Below are 22135 nucleotides of genomic sequence, written 5' to 3' on the forward strand. Positions count from 1 at the left end.
CTCCTTAGGCTACAGACGACAACATACTTGGACTTTCTTGAGAGCAACAATGCTGTTGTCGATGAGGTTGAGTGCCCTCCACACTTCAGAAAACTGCCCCTTGCCGATCTTCTTCTCTACCTTGAAGTTTGTGAGGCCGCTGTAGATGTTGTCCGAATCTTGTGTGACACACACCTCAGACTCCACATGGCTGGGGTCACACTCCATCGGGTCCATCATGGACGGCTGTAAAACACACATGTGTTGTAGGTATCTTCCTATCTCCCTCCTCATATTAACTATAGGTTTATTAATTCAACCATTTTGTAACCATGCATATATATATAATAACAAAGATACAAAGTAAAGTGCTTGAGAACATTCTTAACGTCTCTAACAAACTTAGTTCTCTACTACTCAGTATTCACGAGTAAACTTGGAGAGATAGGAGTGTGTTGTTACTATACTCTGTAGTGACTTTGGGTCAGCTCATTAATTAAATAGGGGTGGACAGCATGGCTCAGCTAATTAGTGTACTCATTGACTCAATGATTGAGTCTGTCTTATGGGCGGTCTGTCTTTTGGGAGTGAACCATGTTGTAAGCATTCGTTGGTTTCACATTACTTTTCAACTCACTGTGCACATGAGCAGAGTGTCTGAAAACTATCCACTGGCATGCTTCCGGTTTGGTCGTACTTTTATCGATACCGACACTCCAAAGAAAACAAAAATCAAAACAAATATATAGTTTTATGTCGAATACAACTGATCCCAGTTGATTTATGAAACAGAGGCCGGGATTAGTTAAATAAATAGCTTAAGTTATGTTAACAAGCTCTTGTATAAAGACATCTCACCACCACCGTCCTTCACGCAGATCCCCTTCTCACAACTAAACAAACACATCTCTGATGGAGTTGCAACCAAAATAGGACATCAATTATTGAAGAGCAGAGGCAAATGGAAGTATGTACTCAGCTATGAACAGTTGTCACAACGTAAATAATTTTCATAACAACTTTTATTTAGCGTGCATTTACACTATCGATAAACATACGACCAAACCGGAAGCATGCCAGTGGATATTTTTTACACGCTCTGCGCATGCGCTCAGTGAGTTGAAAAGTAATGTGAAACCAACGAATGGTAAGGTGTGTGTGGGGTGTGTGTGTTTCTGGTTGCAAGTGTTGTTCCTACAATTTGGTATGTTGTTTAACAATGCAGCATGCAATTTTGATGCTACATAATGGCAGTGAGTGAGTGAGTTTAGTTTTACGCATAACTCAGCAATATTCCAGTTATATGGCTCGGTCTGTAAATAATCAAGTCTGGACCAGACAATCCAGTGATCAACAGCATGAGCATCGATCTACACAACTGGGATATGATGACTTGTCAACCAAGTCAGCGAGCCTGATCACCCGATCCCGTTAGTCAACTCTTACATAATGGATGATTCCTGGGCAAGATATAAACTACTTCAAGCAGCAGATACAATGAACAACATAACATACCATCAGCAGGCCTACCAAAGAAAACGTTACCATTGTGCAGAAAAACGCAGAAAAGCCCACATTAATCGTGGAAATAGCAACATAAACATAATACCTCGCTACCGAAACAGTAAAAACGGCAACTTTAAGTCACTAACACTGCATCATAAAACGAGGAGCCCTTTGATTTTGCGCATGCGCACATGGAAGAGGAAGTCTCGACCGCATGTTGACATTTTCCAGCTTGGACAAAAGTTACATTCCTTTTTAAGTATTTCTGTTGTGTTATTTGGCATTTATCATCATGATACTTGTGTGCACACTTGTTTAGTTTACTTTCTATTGGTATGAAATGATTGACAGCAATTATTTCGACATATATTAGTACTTTTTCTACGCGAGGCGATTCACGGTTGCTCGGAAATTGGAAAGAAGCCCGGATCGTAATGCGCATGCGCAGTAGAGGTCAAAGTTCGCTGATATAAAAATGTTGCAGTTTCATAGTTTTTCGTTGCCGTTTTTACTGTTTCAGTAGCAAGGTAATATTGTTTATGTTGCTATTTCCACGATTAATGTGGGCTTTTCTGCGTTTTTCTGCACAGTGGGAACGTTTTCTTTGGTAGGCCTGATCAGGGCATGATATGCTACCATTAACCAAGACTGTGATCTGAACACCGGCTGTAGTTTAACATGAATAATCAAATCATATATCATATGACATAACAAACTGTTGTTTTGGGGACGTATTCTACAACCGATGGATGTTACTTCCATTTTACATTCATAAGAACTTTCCATTTCTGGTGTCCCCCGCCGTGATGTTGCTGGAATATTGCTAAAAGCGGCGTAAAACTAAACTCAATCAGTCAGTCATAAGAACTTTAACTCGTTAACATCAAAGTATAATTCACAGAAGATTTTTGCCTTAAAATGAATGCCAATTTTTATCCACCACTACACTGTTGGCAGTGGCTATTTTCATTTTGTTTACGACTCTTTCGTTGGTGATCGAAATTCCCAAAGCGTGAGGACTACAGGTACCATAATTGAATAGAAAGCAAATCGTTCTAATAGCATTAATCTGTTGTTAAACAACATTGTCTCAGTGTGATCGATTTCCCAATAAAGACAATATGTTGGTGACTGTCACTAGCCGAAAATCGGCCGGTCGTCGGCCATGTTTGTTGACATAGTCAAGGGACTTGTCACACAGTTACTGCAGGAGATCGTCTGTTTAATCTCCTCACCACAATCGTTCTAATTAACCAGACTTAAATTAATACTAGTCGTCAGCATGATAATATATCTCACACGTACCTATAATATGGACGGATGAATACAGGAGTGATAATTCCAAACAAGATCTGTCAGTCTCTTACTCCTTGTCCAGCTGAATTTACAGGAAGTTGCACCTGCGCATGCGCAAATTGAGATGTCAACAAATGACGTAAAGTTACTGTTGTGTATGTTTCGTTGTGCATGGATCTACCTTATTTATTCATTTGTTAATATGGCCGACTAATCAATCAAATCTCTCAATAATTGATCTGCATGATAACTTATTCATGAAATATCCCACTCTTGGTATCAGTAATGTTAAATCAGGCTTCATTTTATTGATTTCTTTCGATAAGTTACGAATATTATATTACGTTAATTGGATGCTAAATATAATATCGTATTAGTGTCCATGTTTTGACATATAACCCGCAGTTGTATATATATATGTATAACCATGCGATGTCCATAATAATATACAATACGATAACAACACTTTATTTCATGAGGGTATTTGAAAAATAGTTTCTCTCCCCCAAAGACTTGAGTATGATCGAAAACCATACAATATACAGGTCTCCCATCCCTAATGTATTTTTACAACAGATAATATAATGGACCATTGAATATTTAATCATAAGTTATAGTTCATATTGCCATTGATAGTTAATGTTGCTATTTTATACTCAAACTGCTTCAAGTGAATTACATAAAGGGGATTTATTTTGCATATTGTACGCGAACTTTCATTTGATCAGGATCTCCCTATCTTATTTCTGGAACAAAGTAAATATTTTACATGTAATTGGTATAAACATTTGTGGAAATCAAACTTATTATCACGTTAGGTCTGTTTATGTGAGAAATATTATTTACGTGTTAGAAAATTATATTATTGTCACTTGTTGAAATAATTAAAGTAAACAAACTTAGTTCGTGTCGTCTTGTGGGCAGTGGTGTAGCTAACCCAGGCTGAAACTGTCGCCAAATGTTCTTTTCCTCTGATGTGTGGGTAAACTATTTGAAGCTCATTTCTTTGGGCAGTGGGATAGCCTTGTAGTTAAAGCGTTCGCTCGTCCCGCTGAAGACTCGGGTTCGATTCCCCACATGGGCACAGTGTACGTGTGAAGCTCATTTCTGGTTTTCCCCGCACTGATGTTGCTGGAATATTGCCAAAAGAGGCGTAATATTCCACACTCACTCACTATTGTTTGAATATTGATGACAGCTAAAACTTCGACGTCAACCTCGCTTATTTGCGGCAATCTGGGAGTGTAGGAGTACAGGGCGTAAACACACAAACACACGCACGCACGCACGCACGCACACACACACATCTCCCCTATTCCCCGGAAAAACATTTCACTAAGGAACATGCATTTAACCCTAACCTTTGGACATCATGATTTATGTGCACCCCTTCTCCAAAATCCTGGATCCGGCCCTGGACTAAGTGAATATTGTTTAAGTCCTGGCCGGACGTGAACGCGTGAGGAAGTGGCAGTCGTTTTTTGCCATGTCAGCACTTTCGCAGACAACAGTAATGAAAATTTGAACTGTTTTGACCTTTTCTTTCTTCAAGGCATCCATTTTATCATGAAAAACTTAATTTTCCCTTAACATGGAAGTTCCATAGACATCCAAGATATGTCAATAAATATAATAACATGCATATGTGTTATTTGTTCAAATTCGAACACTGGGAAGCTGAAGGATTTACATGACTACATACACGATCTACGTTCGTTACGAAACGACTATACATTCGGAAAACGTCGGTAAGGTTCCAAGTCCTAACTTTTCCGAATGCAAGCCGCAACTGTTAATTACGGGGGCGCCAAATCTCGAACACCAACTAATATTTTACCCTGATCCTCGTTGCTCACCCCAGAATCTACAACACAAATCTCAAAAGCTTTGAGAAAAAGTTTGAAAAATTTGAAGTTAAAATAATGAGAAAATAGTGAGTAAACAATTTAAAAGGATATCAATAGTACATGCACCATTATATGAAATAGTATTAGGTATAGATTCAACAATCATAACTGTTGAATCTGTACCTAATACTATATTTTATTTGTGTCAAGCGTACAACTCTTGTGATTCCCAACTACAGACTGAATAAAGCCACGAACCACGTGCACCAAACGGGAAGCTGGCAGTCTGGTTATTTTTAATACTTACTAGAAATTAATTCGATTGTTTGTTTTAAATAAATAAATAAATAGATCTAATAATAAAGTAATGAAAATGATACCTAATCCATCGATAATTATATCACAATTTACAAGTAGGAACTAAATATAACATATGGGTTAAATAAATACAACGTGATAACACCAGAGACCATATAATAAACATTTATTATGGTCTCTGATAACCCGAACAGGGATCCGCAACTCGCAGAGGCGCGAAGTAGGGGAGATAACTATGATATTCTTTCCCCCGCAATACAGGGGAGGTAGCGTTTAATGGAAATACAACTTTACACTATGCGTTTATGAGTGACTTTGTGTTATTCAAACCATATAACGATGTTAATGATATAAATACATTATTAAAAGATGAACTGTAATCAAACACACAATATAATTCTTTGTGTTATGTTTAGAAATATTAATATTTAGAATGTGATAACAATATCTCCCTAGGGAAATTCCCTGTTTGGCGCAGTAACCATACGAAGTCCATGTATTTTATTTAAGACGATGTCTCAGAATGATGATGGCCCACCCGAAAGGGAAGTGAAGGTAACATTACACGTTGGTGTTACTGCAGTAATTGAATAGCAAGTTGGGAACCGAACAATTGAATCTGTTTCTCTGCATACCCGTTTGAAATTGACTGGTTTGCCAAAACACGACCCAAGTGTGTCCAATAACGTTCATTCGATCACAGAAACCACGCGATTGAATAAATAGATGTAATGAGTAGCTTATGGTTTCATAAGTGACCGAGTTACTGTCATACCACGAAATATAAGACATTCACATTTCCTAACCTCTAGTCTTATAATTGACCCTATGGTAACTTTCGGTTTTGCAGCATGTCGAACTTTCAGTTTTGAAACCAACATGTCTATCACATTAACGCTACTAAACACATAGATAGATGACCATGATGACTATCCACGTGCTTAAGATAGCCAAAATAACATGTGAACCGGTGTCTTGCCTCCTGGTAAAACAAGATTTGTTCAAGTTGTCCTGAAAAACCCTCTGGGAGGTTTGACGAATGCAATTTACTGGCCACAGCTTACTATCTCTCTTCATATATCTTGTGTCCATCCTCAATCTTTATTGTTTTATTGTTAGTTATGTTAGAGAAGGCTACACCCAACTCCCCTCTTTCTGATCAAGCACGCCTTTACAATCCTTAGTGTTAGGTACCCCTTGCTGATCAAATACCTCTTCATGATCCTTAGAGTTAGTTAGTCAGTGAGGTAGAATATCAAGGTGTGTGAACTGAACAGGTAATATCAGTGTTTTATCACATCTATATTTGATATTTCACAATTGTACAACAGTCAAGGTTGAGGAATTCCATCACTGATCATGAAACCTGAACAAACGGAGCGAAGGTTGAACTGGTGCTTACAGCATACAAATTTTAACTGGGACAATGTGATTTTCTCAGATGAAAGTTCTGTGTGGCTGTTTCCTAATACACTGAAATTCTGGACCAAACAAACTGAAAAACCTTTGTATCAGCACCCAAAGTACAGTCTGAAATTTAACGTGTGGGGTGGCATATCTGTGTTAGGGGCATCGCCCCTCTGTGTATTTGAAGGGAATATGAACAGTGAGCGGTACACATATATTTCCGAGGGACATTTACTTCCATCTGCTCACATGTTCTATGGAAACTTTTGGATTTTCCAGCAGGACAACGACCCAAAACATGGTTCAAAGCATTCACAGGCCTGGTTTCGGACCCAAAATATGACATTATTAGATTGGCCAAGCAATAGCCCTGACCTAAATCCAATAGAAAATGTTTGGGGACTTATGAAGGAAAGTGTCAATAAGAAAAATCTGACAAATATTGCTGAAATGAAAGAAGAGGTGGTCCGATATTGGGACAGCATGGACCACTACTTTCTAACTTCTTTGATCAGTAGTATCCCCCGCCGCATTGAAGCCTGCATTTCTGCCCATGGTGACTTGAAATAAATACTAACTGTTCACCTGTCTTTGAATCTGGAGTTATGTTCTGCTAATATTCACATTTAATACGTGAGTATTGAGTGAAAAATAAAAATAAAATTACAATCTTAAATCCTCAGTAATTTCTGGTTGTACTATATGTGTATGTGCGGCTGCTTGTACTAGCCCAGACTTAAGCTGGTCTTATAGTGCTAGCCCACTGAGATACCACACTGCAGTAAAGCATGAATACCCCACTCAGACACATTATACTGACTCCGAGCCGACCAGTCCTTGTTGTACCCATTAATGCCGAGCGCCAGGCAGGGACCAACAAGTACCATATTTTAACGTCTTTTGGTATGATGCGGTCGGGGATCGAACTTCGCGACCTTCCGCTCTCGGGCGGACGCTCTAACCACTACACCACGGGGGCGGTCTTATCAGTCAGTCATCTTCTAAGGAGAAAAGAACTGATTTGAATTTTTGTTATAGCAGAACCATTTACAAGCTGCAGCTCAATAATTCCATGTGAAATACTTCTTCTGTTGTCAGGACTTCAGGTTCCAGCAATTATGCAAAGTACGTGTGTCACCACCACTCGACGAGGTCCGCACAGATCGGTCACAATGGCTGGCCACAAGCAACAAGTTTGGTCTCATCTTTATTGGCTTCAAGGATGGTAGGCATCATGTACATGTTGTTGTGTGTATCCTGTACATTCTCTTATCTCTCCCCTGTATCCGTGAAGATCCGGGTTAGAACTGACTGTCTTCAGCAACCCATGCTTGTCGATGCTCATGCTGTTGATTTCTGATTGTCTAACTAGATTTGATTGGTCAGACTATACGCTGGACTATGGTTGCACATAACCCATGTCATAGTGCCCCAGTCCAGTGTTTTTTTCTGTCGGGCAAGTCAATCCTCATGCTGTTGATTACTGGATTGTCTGGTCTAGATTTGATTATTTACAGACTGCCACTATACAACTGGAATATTGCTGAGTGTGGCGTTAAACAACAAACAAACAGACCTTCATGGCTTTTTATCTGTCTAGACTGTCTTTTATCCGTCCGTTATTCATGTCAAGAGATGTATCTGCATACATCCTTCCCCAATTCATGTCGGATCTTGTAACTTCTCAGTGCTGTTTTTCAGGCTTTAAAGTAGTGAAGACAGCTGACATTTGTCACATCGATGACGTCAACGCCCGGGATCGAAGTACTGCCGTTATCAGTGATTTCCCGTTCTGGTCGTCAGTGACGTTGACCAACCCCATCAGCCACCTGAGCCTCAGCTGTGACGAGCTGACACTGGTAGTGGTCATGAAGGAATGTGGGAACCTGATGCTGTGTATGTACGATGTACGGCAGTTCGCCGTCAAGGTATGTGTAAGCAGTGTTTGCAATACTTTAATTTGCCAGTTGGCCATCAGGCTTTAAAATCTATAGGCCCAGAATGAAATCTGCAGGCCCATTTTGTTAAAGTCAAACCAATAAAAACAAAATAGACTACATAGGCAGATCCAGAAATTTTCAAAGGGGGGAGTTTAGGGGGTTCGAACCCCCTGAACCCCACCTTGGCTCCACCATTGCAAAACTTTAACTTCAATGCAGTCTTTAGTCATTTTCAAAAAGGGGTGGGGGCTGGGATCAGCTCTGGAGCTGCCACTGGACTACACTGTACACAGTTTCACACACAGGAATAGTGGCCTAAGTCATAGTGTGTTTGTATGTGTTGACTACATTGAACATACAGTGGTTATGATATATTCAGACTACCAGTCAGGGTGGTCGGATAGCCTAGTGGTTAAAGCTAGGGGTGAAACGGAATGCAATCCAAAAATTCGGTATTTCGGTTTTCATAACATAATTTTATTAACCTTTTTATCCGTTTTCTAAAATGCCCAGAAATCGAATCATTTTGTCAAAATCTATGCATTTCTTTGCTGTTTTCTCGGAAGTAGTTTCTCATATACCGAACCAAAACATACCAAACCAAAGGCCTTGTACCACAATACGTACCATACTGTGGTAAGAGTGTATTGTTTCACCCCTATTTAATGCTTTTGCTTGTCACGCCGCAGACCTGCGTTGGAATCCCCACATGGGTACAATGTGTCAAGCCCATTTCTGGTGTCCCCTGTCCTGATATTGGTGGAATATTGCTAAAAGTGACGTATAACCAAACTCGCTCACTCACTCAGACTATCAGTCACAGTGTGTCTGTGTGTGTTGACTTCATTGAGCATGTGGATGTTATATATTTTTCACTATCAGACGGACAGCTCTGAGGCATTTGCTCGATGTCGCCTGAACGCCTCCCCGGGGTCCAGTCTGCAGGACATCATGTGGAACCCTCTTGACCCCGCCCTCCTAGCTGTGTGTGTGTCTGACGGAAGTGTGGAGCTGGTCCGAGTCACCAACACTGTCAACACTGTCGGATCGCTGCCCGTGTCAAGCAATGCCTCTTGTTGTAAGTAGTCAACTTAAAGATGTTTGCTGCTATTTGATATTTTAGTGATATTTGCATTTTTGATTGAGTTGCTGTGCGTGGGTGGTGTTGTGAGAGGTATCATGACGGTGTAAGGTTAAAGATTTTTGCAGATGTAGAAGAATATTTTTCAACAGTGTTATTAGAATGCTGTTTCAAGAGAAATACAAGTATGATTTTTCCTTATCCTGACTCATGATCTTTGCTTATCTCCCTTTCCTTTTCGAATGGTCGTGGAACACTTGAATCCCTTGAAGTTCCCGAAGCGGACGTACAATACTCACCCACGAGTTACCTCCCTTCCTCTTTCCCCGCCAAGAAACGCATTCATGACGCGCCCAGACTTGTCACTCTCTCCCTTTTCGCCCAGCGGATGGTTGGGCGAGCACTGGAGTCCCGTATACGGCAATTTTATCGTTTCTATTTAGGCCTATTCTTCTAAATTAAGCTGTGTATGGTTTTGGCTATAATTCAAGGGATTCAAGTGTTCCACTACCATTCAAAAGGGAAAGGGAGATAAGCAAAGATCATGAGTCATGATAAGTATCAAATATCAATTTTACTTAAAAAATTACTTTTTTCAACAGGTTTACACACATAGTTATGTTACTGGAACTGTGGTTCATTTTCAACAATCTTACAAACATGTTTTCAACTGTCTTATGAACATATTCTTTCAACAGTCGGGAGTTTGGGTAACCCAGTGGTTAAAGCGTTCGCTTGTCACACCGAAACCCGGTTCGATGGCCCACATGGGTACAATGTGTGAAGCCCATTTCTGGTGTCCCCTGCCGTGATATTGCTGGAATATTGCTCAAAGCGGCGTAAAACTCAACTCAACTCACTCCCTCTTTCAACAGTCATACAAACATGGTTTCTGCAGTTTTACTAGAAGAGCATGTTTTACTTATACTCCAATACTCTCCCTTGTATATGTTGGTCTTTCTTGTCAGTGAATTGGAGTCCAAAGGGGAGACAACTCGTGATTGGAAGAAAAGATGGTACAATGACTCAGTACGACCAGGAGATGAAGGAGAAACGCAGCTGGCCAATGCCCAACATCCTGGCCACTACTCACCAAGGTAATATTGGGATTCATGCACAACTTACCCGTGAAGATCCGGGTTAGAATTGATCTTCAGTAACCCATACTTGTCGTAAGAGGCAACTAACGGGACCGGGTGGTCAGGCTTGCTGACTTGGTTGACACATGTCATCGAATCCCAATTGCGTAGATTGATGCTCATGCTGGTGATCACTGGATTTTCTGGTCCAGGCTTGATTATTTACAGACCACCACCATATGGCTGGAAAATTGCTGAGTGTAAAACTAAACTCACTCACTCATGCAAAACTTAAATCACAAATCAGGGGGATAATGTCTCCAGGAAGATGAGGTGTGGACAAAATGGATATCCGGGCATGTGTTTGCTGATCTGGGATGTATCCTCTGTGTAACAGTAGCCCTTGGCTGTATTTCATGAACAAATAAGTATACAGCTATGGGTTACTTACCTTCTTCACTGTAAGTTGTGTAAATGTTCTCCATCAACCATTATGGTGGACTTTCGTGTCCTTGTAATTGACCATTTGTGATTGACCATTTGTGATGGATGAAAGCCTAACCGTTGGTGCAGTAAGATGTTTGATTCGTGTGCGGGACATGCTGTGGATTTTGCAGAAATACAACCCCCCAAACATGTTTAATAGTGTCATTCAGAGTGTTCTATGGAACCATTGATAATTTATGGCTAGGGGGTGATGATGTAATTTATGGAGATGTGAAAATCTACCCCCCCCCCAATAACTTATGTAGAAAGTAAGTGACACCCTCCCATGTCATGTACAAAATCAATGGGACCCCCTCCCATAATTTTTAAGCATTATTTTTTTTTTTTTATGCACAAAAGTGCTGACTCCCCCTAGTCCATGTGTACAAAATTGCTGACCCCCTCTATCACCCCAGATCAAAATGGATGAGACACCCCCACCGAGCCATAAATTATGAACAGGTGCCTGAGCACAAAAGTGCTGACTCCCCCTAGTCCATGTGTACAAAATTGCTGACCCCCTCTATCACCCCAGATATAAAAAAATGGATGAGACACCCCCACCGAGCCATAAATTATGAACAGGTGCCTGAGCACAGTGATGGTGAGCCTGTATCTGTGTGTTTCAGTTGTGGACGTGACATGGTTGTCAACGTATGTGTTCCTGGCAGCCTATCTTCCCAGCACTGCGGACAGCTCAGACCAGCCACAAGTCCTGCTCACAGTCTCATCTGTATGTATCTACCTCCTCACCTGTCTTATCTGTATCAATCTTCTAGAAATATGCCCTCACAGTCCAATGTATGTATCCCCCTTAACTACCGGTACCCCCACATTCTCATGTGTTTGGGGCAGTGGGGTAGCCTAGTGGTTAAAGCGTTGGCTCATCACGCCAAAGACCCGGGTTCGAATCCCCACATGGGTACAATGTGTGAACCCATTTCTGGTGTCCCCCGCCGTGATGTTGCTGGAATATTGCTAAAAGTGGAGTAAAACCAAACTCAGTCAGTCAGGCTGATGTGTTTTGCATTCTCATCGTTTACTTGTTTACAGAAAGATGGGCCAACATCGTATGTGAACTTTGAGGACGTGTGCTACGGCTCTGGGGAAGATCGTAGACACAAGTACTTCTTCATGTTCTTGGCCAAATGGTGAGTCTGGATATCACAGCAACATTAACATTGCATAATATCGCATGTATCTGCCACAGCCCTACGCCTACAAGGGCATGTGTGTTCAGTAACTGAATGCATGAGTTTACAATGACATGGTTGTGTTCAGTAAAATGGTTGTGTTCAGTAACGGAATGCTTGTGTTTACAATGACATGGCTGTGTTCAGTAACGGAATGCTTGTGTTTTCAACGAAATGGTTGTGTTCAGTAACGGAATGCTTGTGTTTACAACTGACAATGGTTGTGTTCAGTAACGGAATGCTTGTGTTTACAATGAAATGGTTGTGTTCAGTAACGGAATGCTTGTGTTTACAATGAAATGGTTGTGTTCAGTAACGGAATGCTTGTGTTTACAACTGAAATGGTTGTGTTCAGTAACGGAATGCTTGTGTTTACAACTGAAATGGTTGTGTTCAGTAACGGAATGCTTGTGTTTACAACTGAAAATGGTTGTGTTCAGTAACGGAATGCTTGTGTTTACAACGAAATGGTTGTGTTCAGTAAGTGCATGATTTTCTACAGGGACGTTTTGTAACATGTTGTATTTGGGATTACACTTTCTCAGCGGAGTACAAATTCTAGAACTTTTGTTCAGTTGAGCCCACACCCTCAGAGTCAGGCACCTAATCGCCAGCACATAAACGTCCACCGCCTAACCCGCTCAGCCACCGCATCTGAGGGTGTGGGTCGAACCCCGCTTGGGACTCAACCCAACAAAAGTTCTAGAATCGGTACTTTACTGAGAAAGTGTAATCCCTAATATAACATTTGTTACATTTGACAACTTTCTATGGCACTGTGTATTGAGTGACATTTTGGTTAACTTTCATTAAGAGTCTACTTTGTGTTGACAGGGACATGGTTGTGTTGTCATCCAGCAATGCAACAGAAGCTGCAGTGATCGGCAAGCATTTTGATGGGGTGAGTGCACACTGTAAACATGATCACGAGTATTCATACACTTTGTGTTCAACAGGGACAACTGACACTTTACATTGTGTTAATACACACTGTTATATATCACCAGGGACAACTGATACATTGTTATATATCATCAGGGACATCTGATACATTGTTATATATCACCAGGGACAATTGATACACATTGTTATATATCACCAGGGACAACTGATATATTGTTATATATCACCAAGGACAACTGATATGCATTGTTATAAATCACCAGGGACAACTGATATATTGTTATAAATTACCAGGAACATCTGATACATTGTTATATATCACCGGGACAATTAATACACACTGTTATATATCACCAGGGACAACTGATACATTGTTATATATCACCAGGGACAACTGATACATTGTTATATATCACCAGGGACAACTGGCATGATACATTGTTATATATCACCAGGGACAACTGATACACATGATGTTATATATCACCAGGGACAATGCATTGTTATATATCTGATATACATTGTTATATATCACCAGGGACAACTGATACATTGTTATATATCACCAGGACAACTATATATCACCAGGGACAACTGATATTGTTATTGTTATATATCACCGGGACAACTGACTGTTATATATCACCAGGGACAACTGATGCATTGTTATAAATCACCAGGGACAACTGATACATTGTTATATATCACCAGGGACAACTGATACATTGTTATATATCACCAGGGACAACTGATACCATTGTTTGTTATATATCACCAGGGACAACTGATGCATTGTTATAAATCACCAGGGACAACTGATACATTGTTATATATCACCAGGGACAACTGATGCATTGATAAATCACCAGGACAACTGATGCATTGTTATATATCACCAGGGACAACTGATGCATTGTTATAAATCACCAGGGACAACTGATACATTGTTATATATCACCAGGGACAACTGATGCATTGTTATAAATCACCAGGGACAACTGATACATTGTTATATATCACCAGGGACAACTGATACATTGTTATAAATCACCAGGGACAACTGATGCATTGTTATAAATCACCAGGGACAACTGATGCATTGTTATAAATCACCAGGGACAACTGATACATTGTTATAAATCACCAGGGACAACTGATACATTGTTATATATCACCAGGGACAACTGATGCATTGTTATAAATCACCAGGGACAACTGATACATTGTTATATGTCACCAGGGACAACTGATACATTGTTATATATCACCAGGGACACATACTTGATATATCATTGTAAATCACCAGGGACAACTATATATCACCAGGGACAACTGATGCATTGTTATATATCACCAGGGACAACTGATGCATTGTTATAAATCACCAGGGACAACTGATACACATTGTTATAAATCACCAGGGACAACTGATGCATTGTTATAAATCACCAGGGACAACTGATACATTGTTATATCACCAGGGACATTGTTACACCAGGGACAACTGATTGTTATATATCACCAGCTGATGCATTGTTATAAATCACCAGGGACCACTGATACGCAATGTTATAATGTCACTATAATGTATTGTTATGCACCAATGTCAGGGACCGACCCCAATGTGGGAACACTGGACACTGGAGGACTCCGGACGAGCTGAGCTGCCTCTGACTGATAAGCACCTAGACTCCTTCCCCATGGGTGTAACCCTTACCCTGGGGTGTCAGACACAGATAAAACTGGGTGAGTGACCCTGTCCTCCTTGTCCATTTGTCTGACCCTAAGTCTTGGCTGTCAGAAACCGATAAAACTGGGTAGATGACCCTCACCCTGCATTGCTCTGGGTGTCAGACAGAGATATAACTGGTTAGACTCCCTGTATCCCTTCCCATGTGCATGCCACTCATCCTGTATTGCCCTTGACACTGGTACAACTCCATACGTTCCCCCTTCCTCGCATGTGACCCTTGCTCACGCATCATTTGTGTTGCTCTTAGGGGTGAAACGGTATTAGTGGTGCTCCGACTAATTGAAATAATCGAAGATTGGTAGCAGTGACGAAACGACCAAGCACATTTTCTCATAATCGAACACAAACAATTTTGGATTTACTGTTTTAGTCTTTGAAATACTTGTCAATGGAACATGTTTTCGAGGTTGTCAGGGCCTGAAAACATGTTTAATGCTTAGAAAACTCACTAAACTAACTCAAACGTCATGACTGAATATTTGTTGAAGACTCTGGGAAGTTTATGTTCATGATATATTAGTCATCACTTTAAGGTAGCAGGTTGCATCATGTTATGCTTATCTGCAATAACAACCTGAATAGGAAAATCTGAGAAATAACCAATTTTCTTCGATGATTTCTCGTTGGTAGCGAAACAATCATCAATTGTGAGATTTCAACCAATTCCCAACACTAAACGGTATACCGCGGTATTAGTAGAACCGCGGTATTTTGCTTTCGGTTTCGGTATGCCGTAATATGATCCCCCAAATCAGTATTTTTCGGTTTTCGTACCGTCATTTTATTAATCTTTTTAAACCTTTTCTATAATGTCTAGAAATCGAATCATTATGTCAAAATCTATCTAGGTTTGGCCCTTGTCAATTTTCTGCATGATGATCATATCTCATATACCGAATTGAAACGGACTGAATCGAAGGACTTGTATCGCTATACGTACCGAGCGTACCGTTTCAGCCCCAGTTGCTCTTCTTCCAGGGTGTTGCATCTGGATAAGACCTTTCCTGGCCTGCTTCTGTGTATATGATATGACCCTCATCCTGTATTGCAATGGTGTGTCAGTTCCTCCTTTATAATGGGTGTGACGCTCACCTGAGCTGACAGACACAAATTCAACTTATAAATCTTCTCTGCTGCTTAGTAGCTCAGTGGTTAAAACGTTTGCTCATCACACCAAAGGCACGGGTTTGATTCCCCACTTGGGTGCAATGTGTGAAGCCCTTTTCTGGTGTCCCAACTGTGATATTGCTGGAATATTGCCTAAAGCTATGTTAAACTCACTCCGCTCCACTCCACTCCACTCCTCTCCACTCCTGCCCCCTCCCATATGAACTGACCCTCACACATGGTCATGGAGTTTATTTGATTGTTGTTTTTATTCTAGGTGAGAAGACACATCCCCCTAGCCCGATACTGTTGATGTTGTCAACTGATGGCCTTTGGTGCCCTACTACCTGTTAAACTTCAACACCAGTGCCCCCAGCCTCATTGTGCCCCTGGAACAGCTCACAGCCACTGGGGCACGCACTTCTACAGGTAGGTGAACCGCAGCAGTAGTGCCCCCAGCCTCATTGTGACCTGGAGCAGCTCACAGCCACTGGGGCACCCACTTCCACGTGTAGGTTAAGCCTTGGCAGTAGTGCCTGCCAGTCCCCGGGGCATGCACACACAGGGAGACAGACACACATTACACACAAATACCAAAACATGTACATGTGCTTGTTCACAATGATGTAAATACAAATTTGTCCCTCCAATGCTGCTTTTAGCCACCTGTATCTAAAGAAAGTTCATTGAGGTCAGCTTGGCTCTAAATTGATCCACAATAGGCTGTTGGCTTGATAGCTCTTGCTTGGTTCAAATTGGTGGCTCAGCTTGGTGGCTCATGAATGGTCCAATATTCAATAGGGGATGTGCTTGTGTTCTCACCTAACCACTTGAGACAATAAATCTGAAGAAAATGTCAGTTCAAATTTCCAAATAGCAAATTAGACACGCTCCAGTCCATGTTAATCTTTTTGTGAGTATTGGTTAGATGGCTTGACCGAGGTGACTCCCATTTCACTTACAACTGGACCAATAAAGAGGAACAGGTTTGCATTTTTACCCCTTGAAATTAAGAAAATAACTTTAATAAGAAAAAATAGACCTGTTTTAACAATATTACAATCTATTCAAATTAGCCTGCTGGAAGGGAAAGACTTTAATTAAGATTATGATTATTTTTTTGATGTAAAACAACATTATATCAAAATGAAGGTGAATCAACTATGAATTAAATCAGGGCTGGTACCTAACCCTGTCCACCAATACAAGTGGCATGAATGATTGGAGATTGTCACTCTCAGTAAACAGTTTTCTTTGGTGTGGCTACTGTGATAATGTATCCACAGACCTGTATGTTATCAGTAGATGTATCCACAGACCTGTATGTTATCAGTAGATGTATCCACAGACCTGTATGTTATCAGTAGATGTATCCACAGACCTGTATGTTATCAGTAGATGTATCCACAGATCTGTATGTTATCAGTAGATGTATCCACAGACCTGTATGTTATCAGTAGATGTATCCACAGATCTGTATGTTATCAGTAGATGTATCCACAGACCTGTATGTTATCAGTAGATGTATCCACAGACCTGTATGTTATCAGTAGATGTATCCACAGACCTGTATGTTATCAGTAGATGTATCCACAGACCTGTATGTTATCAGTAGATGTATCCACAGACCTGTATGTTATCAGTAGATGTATCCACAGACCTGTATGTTATCAGTAGATGTATCCACAGACCTGTATGTTATCAGTAGATGTATCCACAGACCTGTATGTTATCAGTAGATGTATCCACAGACCTGTATGTTATCAGTAGATGTATCCACACAGACAGTAGATGTGTATGTATGTTATCAGTAGATGTATCCACAGACCTGTATGTTATCAGTAGATGTATCCACAGACCTGTATGTTATCAGTAGATGTATCCTCTGACCTGTATGTTATCAGTAGATGTATCCACAGACCTGTATGTTATCAGTAGATGTATCCACAGACCTGTATGTTATCAGTAGATGTATCCACAGATGTTATCAGTATGTTATCAGTAGATGTATCCACAGACCTGTATGTTATCAGTAGATGTATCCACAGACCTGTATGTTATCAGTAGATGTATCCACAGATGTATGTTATCAGTAGATGTATCCACAGACCTGTATGTTATCAGTAGATGTATCCACAGACCTGTATGTTATCAGTAGATGTATCCACAGACCTGTATGTTATCAGTAGATGTATCCACAGACCTGTATGTTATCAGTAGATGTATCCACAGACCTGTATGTTATCAGTAGATGTATCCACAGACCTGTATGTTATCAGTAGATGTATCCACAGACCTGTATGTTATCAGTAGATGTATCCACAGACCTGTATGTTATCAGTAGATGTATCCACAGACCTGTATGTTATCAGTAGATGTATCCACAGACCTGTATGTTATCAGTAGATGTATCCACAGACCTGTATGTTATCAGTAGATGTATCCACAGACCTGTATGTTATCAGTAGATGTATCCACAGACCTGTATGTTATCAGTAGATGTATCCACAGACCTGTATGTTATGTTATCAGTAGATGTATCCACAGACCTGTATGTTATCAGTAGATGTATCCACAGACCTGTATGTTATCAGTAGATGTATCCACAGACCTGTATGTTATCAGTAGATGTATCCACAGACCTGTATGTTATCAGTAGATGTATCCACAGACCTGTATGTTATCAGTAGATGTATCCACAGACCTGTATGTTATCAGTAGATGTATCCACAGACCTGTATGTTATCAGTAGATGTATCCACAGACCTGTATGTTATCAGTAGATGTATCCACAGACCCACAGTATGTTATCAGTAGATGTATCCACAGACCTGTATGTTATCAGTAGATGTATCCACAGACCTGTATGTTATCAGTAAGATGTATCCACAGACCTGTATGTTATCAGTAGATGTATCCACAGACCTGTATGTTATCAGTAGATGTATCCACAGACCTGTATGTTATCAGTAGATGTATCCACAGACCTGTATGTTATGACCTGTATGTTATCAGTAGATGTATCCACAGACCTGTATGTTATCAGTAGATGTATCCACAGACCTGTATGTTATCAGTAGATGTATCCATCAGTAGATGTATCACAGACCTGTATGTTATCAGTAGATGTATCCACAGACCTGTATGTTATGTAGATGTATCCACAGACCTGTATGTTATCAGTAGATGTATCCACAGACCTGTATGTTATCAGTAGAGATGTATCCACAGACTTGTATGTTATCAGTAGATGTATCCACAGACCTGTATGTTATCAGTAGATGTATCCACAGACCTGTATGTTATCAGTAGATGTATCCACAGACCTGTATGTTATCAGTAGATGTATCCACAGACCTGTATGTTATCAGAAGATGTATCCACAGACCTGTATGTTATCAGTAGATGTATCCACAGACCTGTATGTTATCAGAAGATGTATCCACAGACTTGTATGTTATCAGTAGATGTATCCACAGACCTGTATGTTATCAGTAGATGTATCCACAGACTTGTATGTTATCAGTAGATGTATCCACAGACCTGTATGTTATCAGTAGATGTATCCACAGACCTGTATGTTATCAGTAGATGTAGCCTCAGACGCCTGTATATTATCTACCGTATCTGCTCCAGACTCCGCACAGGCTTCCACACCAGGACCAGCCATGTTGGGAGCACAAAAGTTGAGCCAGCCAATGACAACCTTGGGTCAAGGGTCAACTCTTCCCAAGACAGGAAGTTCATTCCAGTTTGTACAGAAGGCCCCCACTACGGCATCAGACACTCCGGGCGCGTCGTTGTTCTCACAACTGAAGACAGCATCAGACACACCAGGAGCATCATTGTTCTCACAGCCAAAGACATCCTCTCTTCCCACCACTGGCAGCTCTTTCCAGTTTATGACAAAACCAAGTCAGCTGACATCTGACTTGCCAGGTGTGTACATGGAAATAACAGGATTGGGTGTGGGTATGGTTGTTGAATATGGGGATGGTTTGGTTTGGTTGTTGATTAATGCTGCACTCTGCAATATTCCAGCTATATGGTGGCGTTCTGTAAATAATCGAGTCTGGACCTGGCAATCCAGTGATCAAAACATGAGCATCGATCTATGCAATTTGAATACAATGACGTGTGTCAACCAAGCCAGCAAGCCTGACCACCCGATCCCGTTAGTCACCTCTTATGACAAGCATGGGTTACTGAAGATCAATTCTAACCCGGATCTTCACGGGTGGTGCAGGATGGGTACTTAGAAATAACACAGCTGGTTTTATAGTGCTAGCCCACTGAGATACCATGACGCTTCAGTGAAGCATGAATACCCCACTCAGACACATTATACTGACTCGAAATTTTTGACTTCAGTCCTTGTTGTACCCATTAATGCCGAAAGCAAGGTAGGGACCAACAAGTACCATATTGTAACGCTCTTTTGGTTTGACGCAGTCGGGATCGAACCCGACCTTCCGCTCTCCGGGTGGACGCCTCTTACCACTACACCACGGAGGCGGTCTCTTCTTGCATTGACGCTGCGTTGACCTGGAATACTATTCGAAGGGGTGTTAAACCGAGTCCATTCACTCGCTGACCCATTGACAACTAGACCAAAATATACTAGACTCGGACAAGGAATAAGTGGCTGAAGACACAGATTGTTACAATGACCTTATTAGTTATCCCTGTGACCCAGTTAGTTCCTGCTCATTCTGTGTAGGGGGTTGGGGTTTGTGCTTAAAGCATTCGCTTGTCACGCCGAGCACCCAGGTTCCATTCCCCACATGGTACAATGTAGGAAGCCCATTTCTGGTGTCCCTGGAATTGCTGGAATATTGCTAAAAGTGGCGGAAAACCATACACACTCACTCACCCATTCTGTGTTATTTGTTGACAGGTCACCAGTCCTTCACACCAGTTGCCCCTCAGGTAGCAAATGTGACACCATCTTCTATCGGTCAGAAAACAGGGCTGTCCTTCACACCATCGTCCTCAGGGGCAACAACGGCCTTCTCTCCTGCCACTACCAAAGTACAGGTAGTCTCTTCACCCTCTATTGGCACCAAGTCAGTGTTCGGTGCAACCAAGCCTGATGCAGAAAAAAGTGCACAGCCGTCATCGTTTGGGTTTAGTACTGTGCCGTCCACAACATCATCCATTCCTGCTAGTGGGTTTGGTCAGCCAGGAGGCAAGTCCCTATTTGGGACATCAACAAGCTTTACTGGGTTTGGTTTCCCCAAGACTCCATCAACAACACCACCGGTGACTTCAGCTGCAGCTGCAGCTACACCAACTGCCACCTCAACACCAGCTGCTACTCAAGGTGTAACATCAGCAATATTAGGAGCGAGCTCCTTCAGTAAACCCCCCGAACCTTCAACACAGAAACAGTCTGCAGTGGGTTTTGGTGGGTTTTCCATGGGTCAGACTGTCACACCCATTCCAGCCCCTGGGCAGTCTTCCTCTCCACAACCCCTACCCTCACACCCAGCACCCTCACGACCCCCGGCCACAAACAGAGGTGAGATCATGTTCCTGCTTTGTACTAAAGTGTATTTCAAGATCAGTTGTTTGACTTCCCTGTAAGTGTCACATAAGATGCCTAATCCTGACACAAGGTTCCCATCCCTGACAGGTCGGTGAGGTAGCCTAGTGGTTAAAGCATTTGGTTGTCACACTGAAGACCTGGGTTTGATACATGTGTACAATGTGTGAAGCCCATTTCTGGTGTCCCCTGCCATGATATTGCTGGAATATTGCTAAAAATGGTGTAGAACTCGCTTCCTCACTCACTTACTTACTCACTTTTCCCATTCTTGACACACTTGACCCATCCCTGACACAATTTACCCAGCCCTGACACAATTTACCCATCCCTGACACACTTTACCCATCCCTGACACACTTTACCCATCCCTGACACTTTACCCATCCCTGACACAATTTACCCATCCCTGACACAATTTACCCAGCCCTGACACAATTTACCCAGCCTTGACACACTTTTCCCATTCCTGACACAATTTACCCAGCCCTGACAATTTACCCATCCCTGACACACTTTTCCCATCCCAAACACAATTTTCCCCACCCTGACACAATTTACCCAGCCCTGACACAATTTCATGTCCCTACCACAAAGTTCACATTCCCAACACAAGATTCACATTCCTGACACATGGCTCCCAGTCCGGACACAAGGTTCCCACTTGTATTTTTACCATTATTTCAGTACTGATG

At 41.4% G+C, this 22135-nt stretch overlaps 2 protein-coding genes across 3 annotated transcripts in view; one reads left to right on the plus strand and one right to left on the minus strand.

Annotated features, from left to right (window-relative positions):
• Positions 1–2884, minus strand: part of LOC124275836 (serine/threonine-protein kinase Nek7-like) — a 29048-nt gene extending 26164 nt beyond the window's left edge. For both annotated transcript variants that reach the window (XR_006898363.1, XM_046711519.1), the window contains exons 1-2: positions 2791–2884; positions 28–225 (exon numbers count right to left, since the gene is read on the minus strand). Coding sequence is in view for 1 of the 2 variants with exons in the window: in XM_046711519.1 (XP_046567475.1) it covers positions 28–219 (192 nt within the window). In the remaining variant the exon portion in view is untranslated. The remainder of the gene's footprint in view (positions 1–27; positions 226–2790) is intronic.
• A 2499-nt stretch (positions 2885–5383) lies between these two features.
• LOC124275856 (nuclear pore complex protein Nup214-like) overlaps positions 5384–22135 on the plus strand; it is a 35520-nt gene continuing 18768 nt past the window's right edge. Inside the window, 13 exon segments of the mRNA XM_046711538.1 lie at positions 5384–5501; positions 7452–7578; positions 8055–8281; positions 9176–9371; positions 10343–10471; positions 11569–11672; positions 11993–12090; positions 12967–13033; positions 14646–14781; positions 16173–16223; positions 16226–16324; positions 19532–19834; positions 20793–21416. Coding sequence (XP_046567494.1) covers positions 5460–5501; positions 7452–7578; positions 8055–8281; positions 9176–9371; positions 10343–10471; positions 11569–11672; positions 11993–12090; positions 12967–13033; positions 14646–14781; positions 16173–16223; positions 16226–16324; positions 19532–19834; positions 20793–21416 — 2203 coding nt within the window. The 5' untranslated portion in view covers positions 5384–5459.

Source organism: Haliotis rubra, unplaced genomic scaffold (genome assembly GCF_003918875.1).
Source record: "Haliotis rubra isolate DU_JTF1 unplaced genomic scaffold, ASM391887v1 Scf203, whole genome shotgun sequence".
Taxonomy (NCBI): domain Eukaryota; kingdom Metazoa; phylum Mollusca; class Gastropoda; order Lepetellida; family Haliotidae; genus Haliotis; species Haliotis rubra.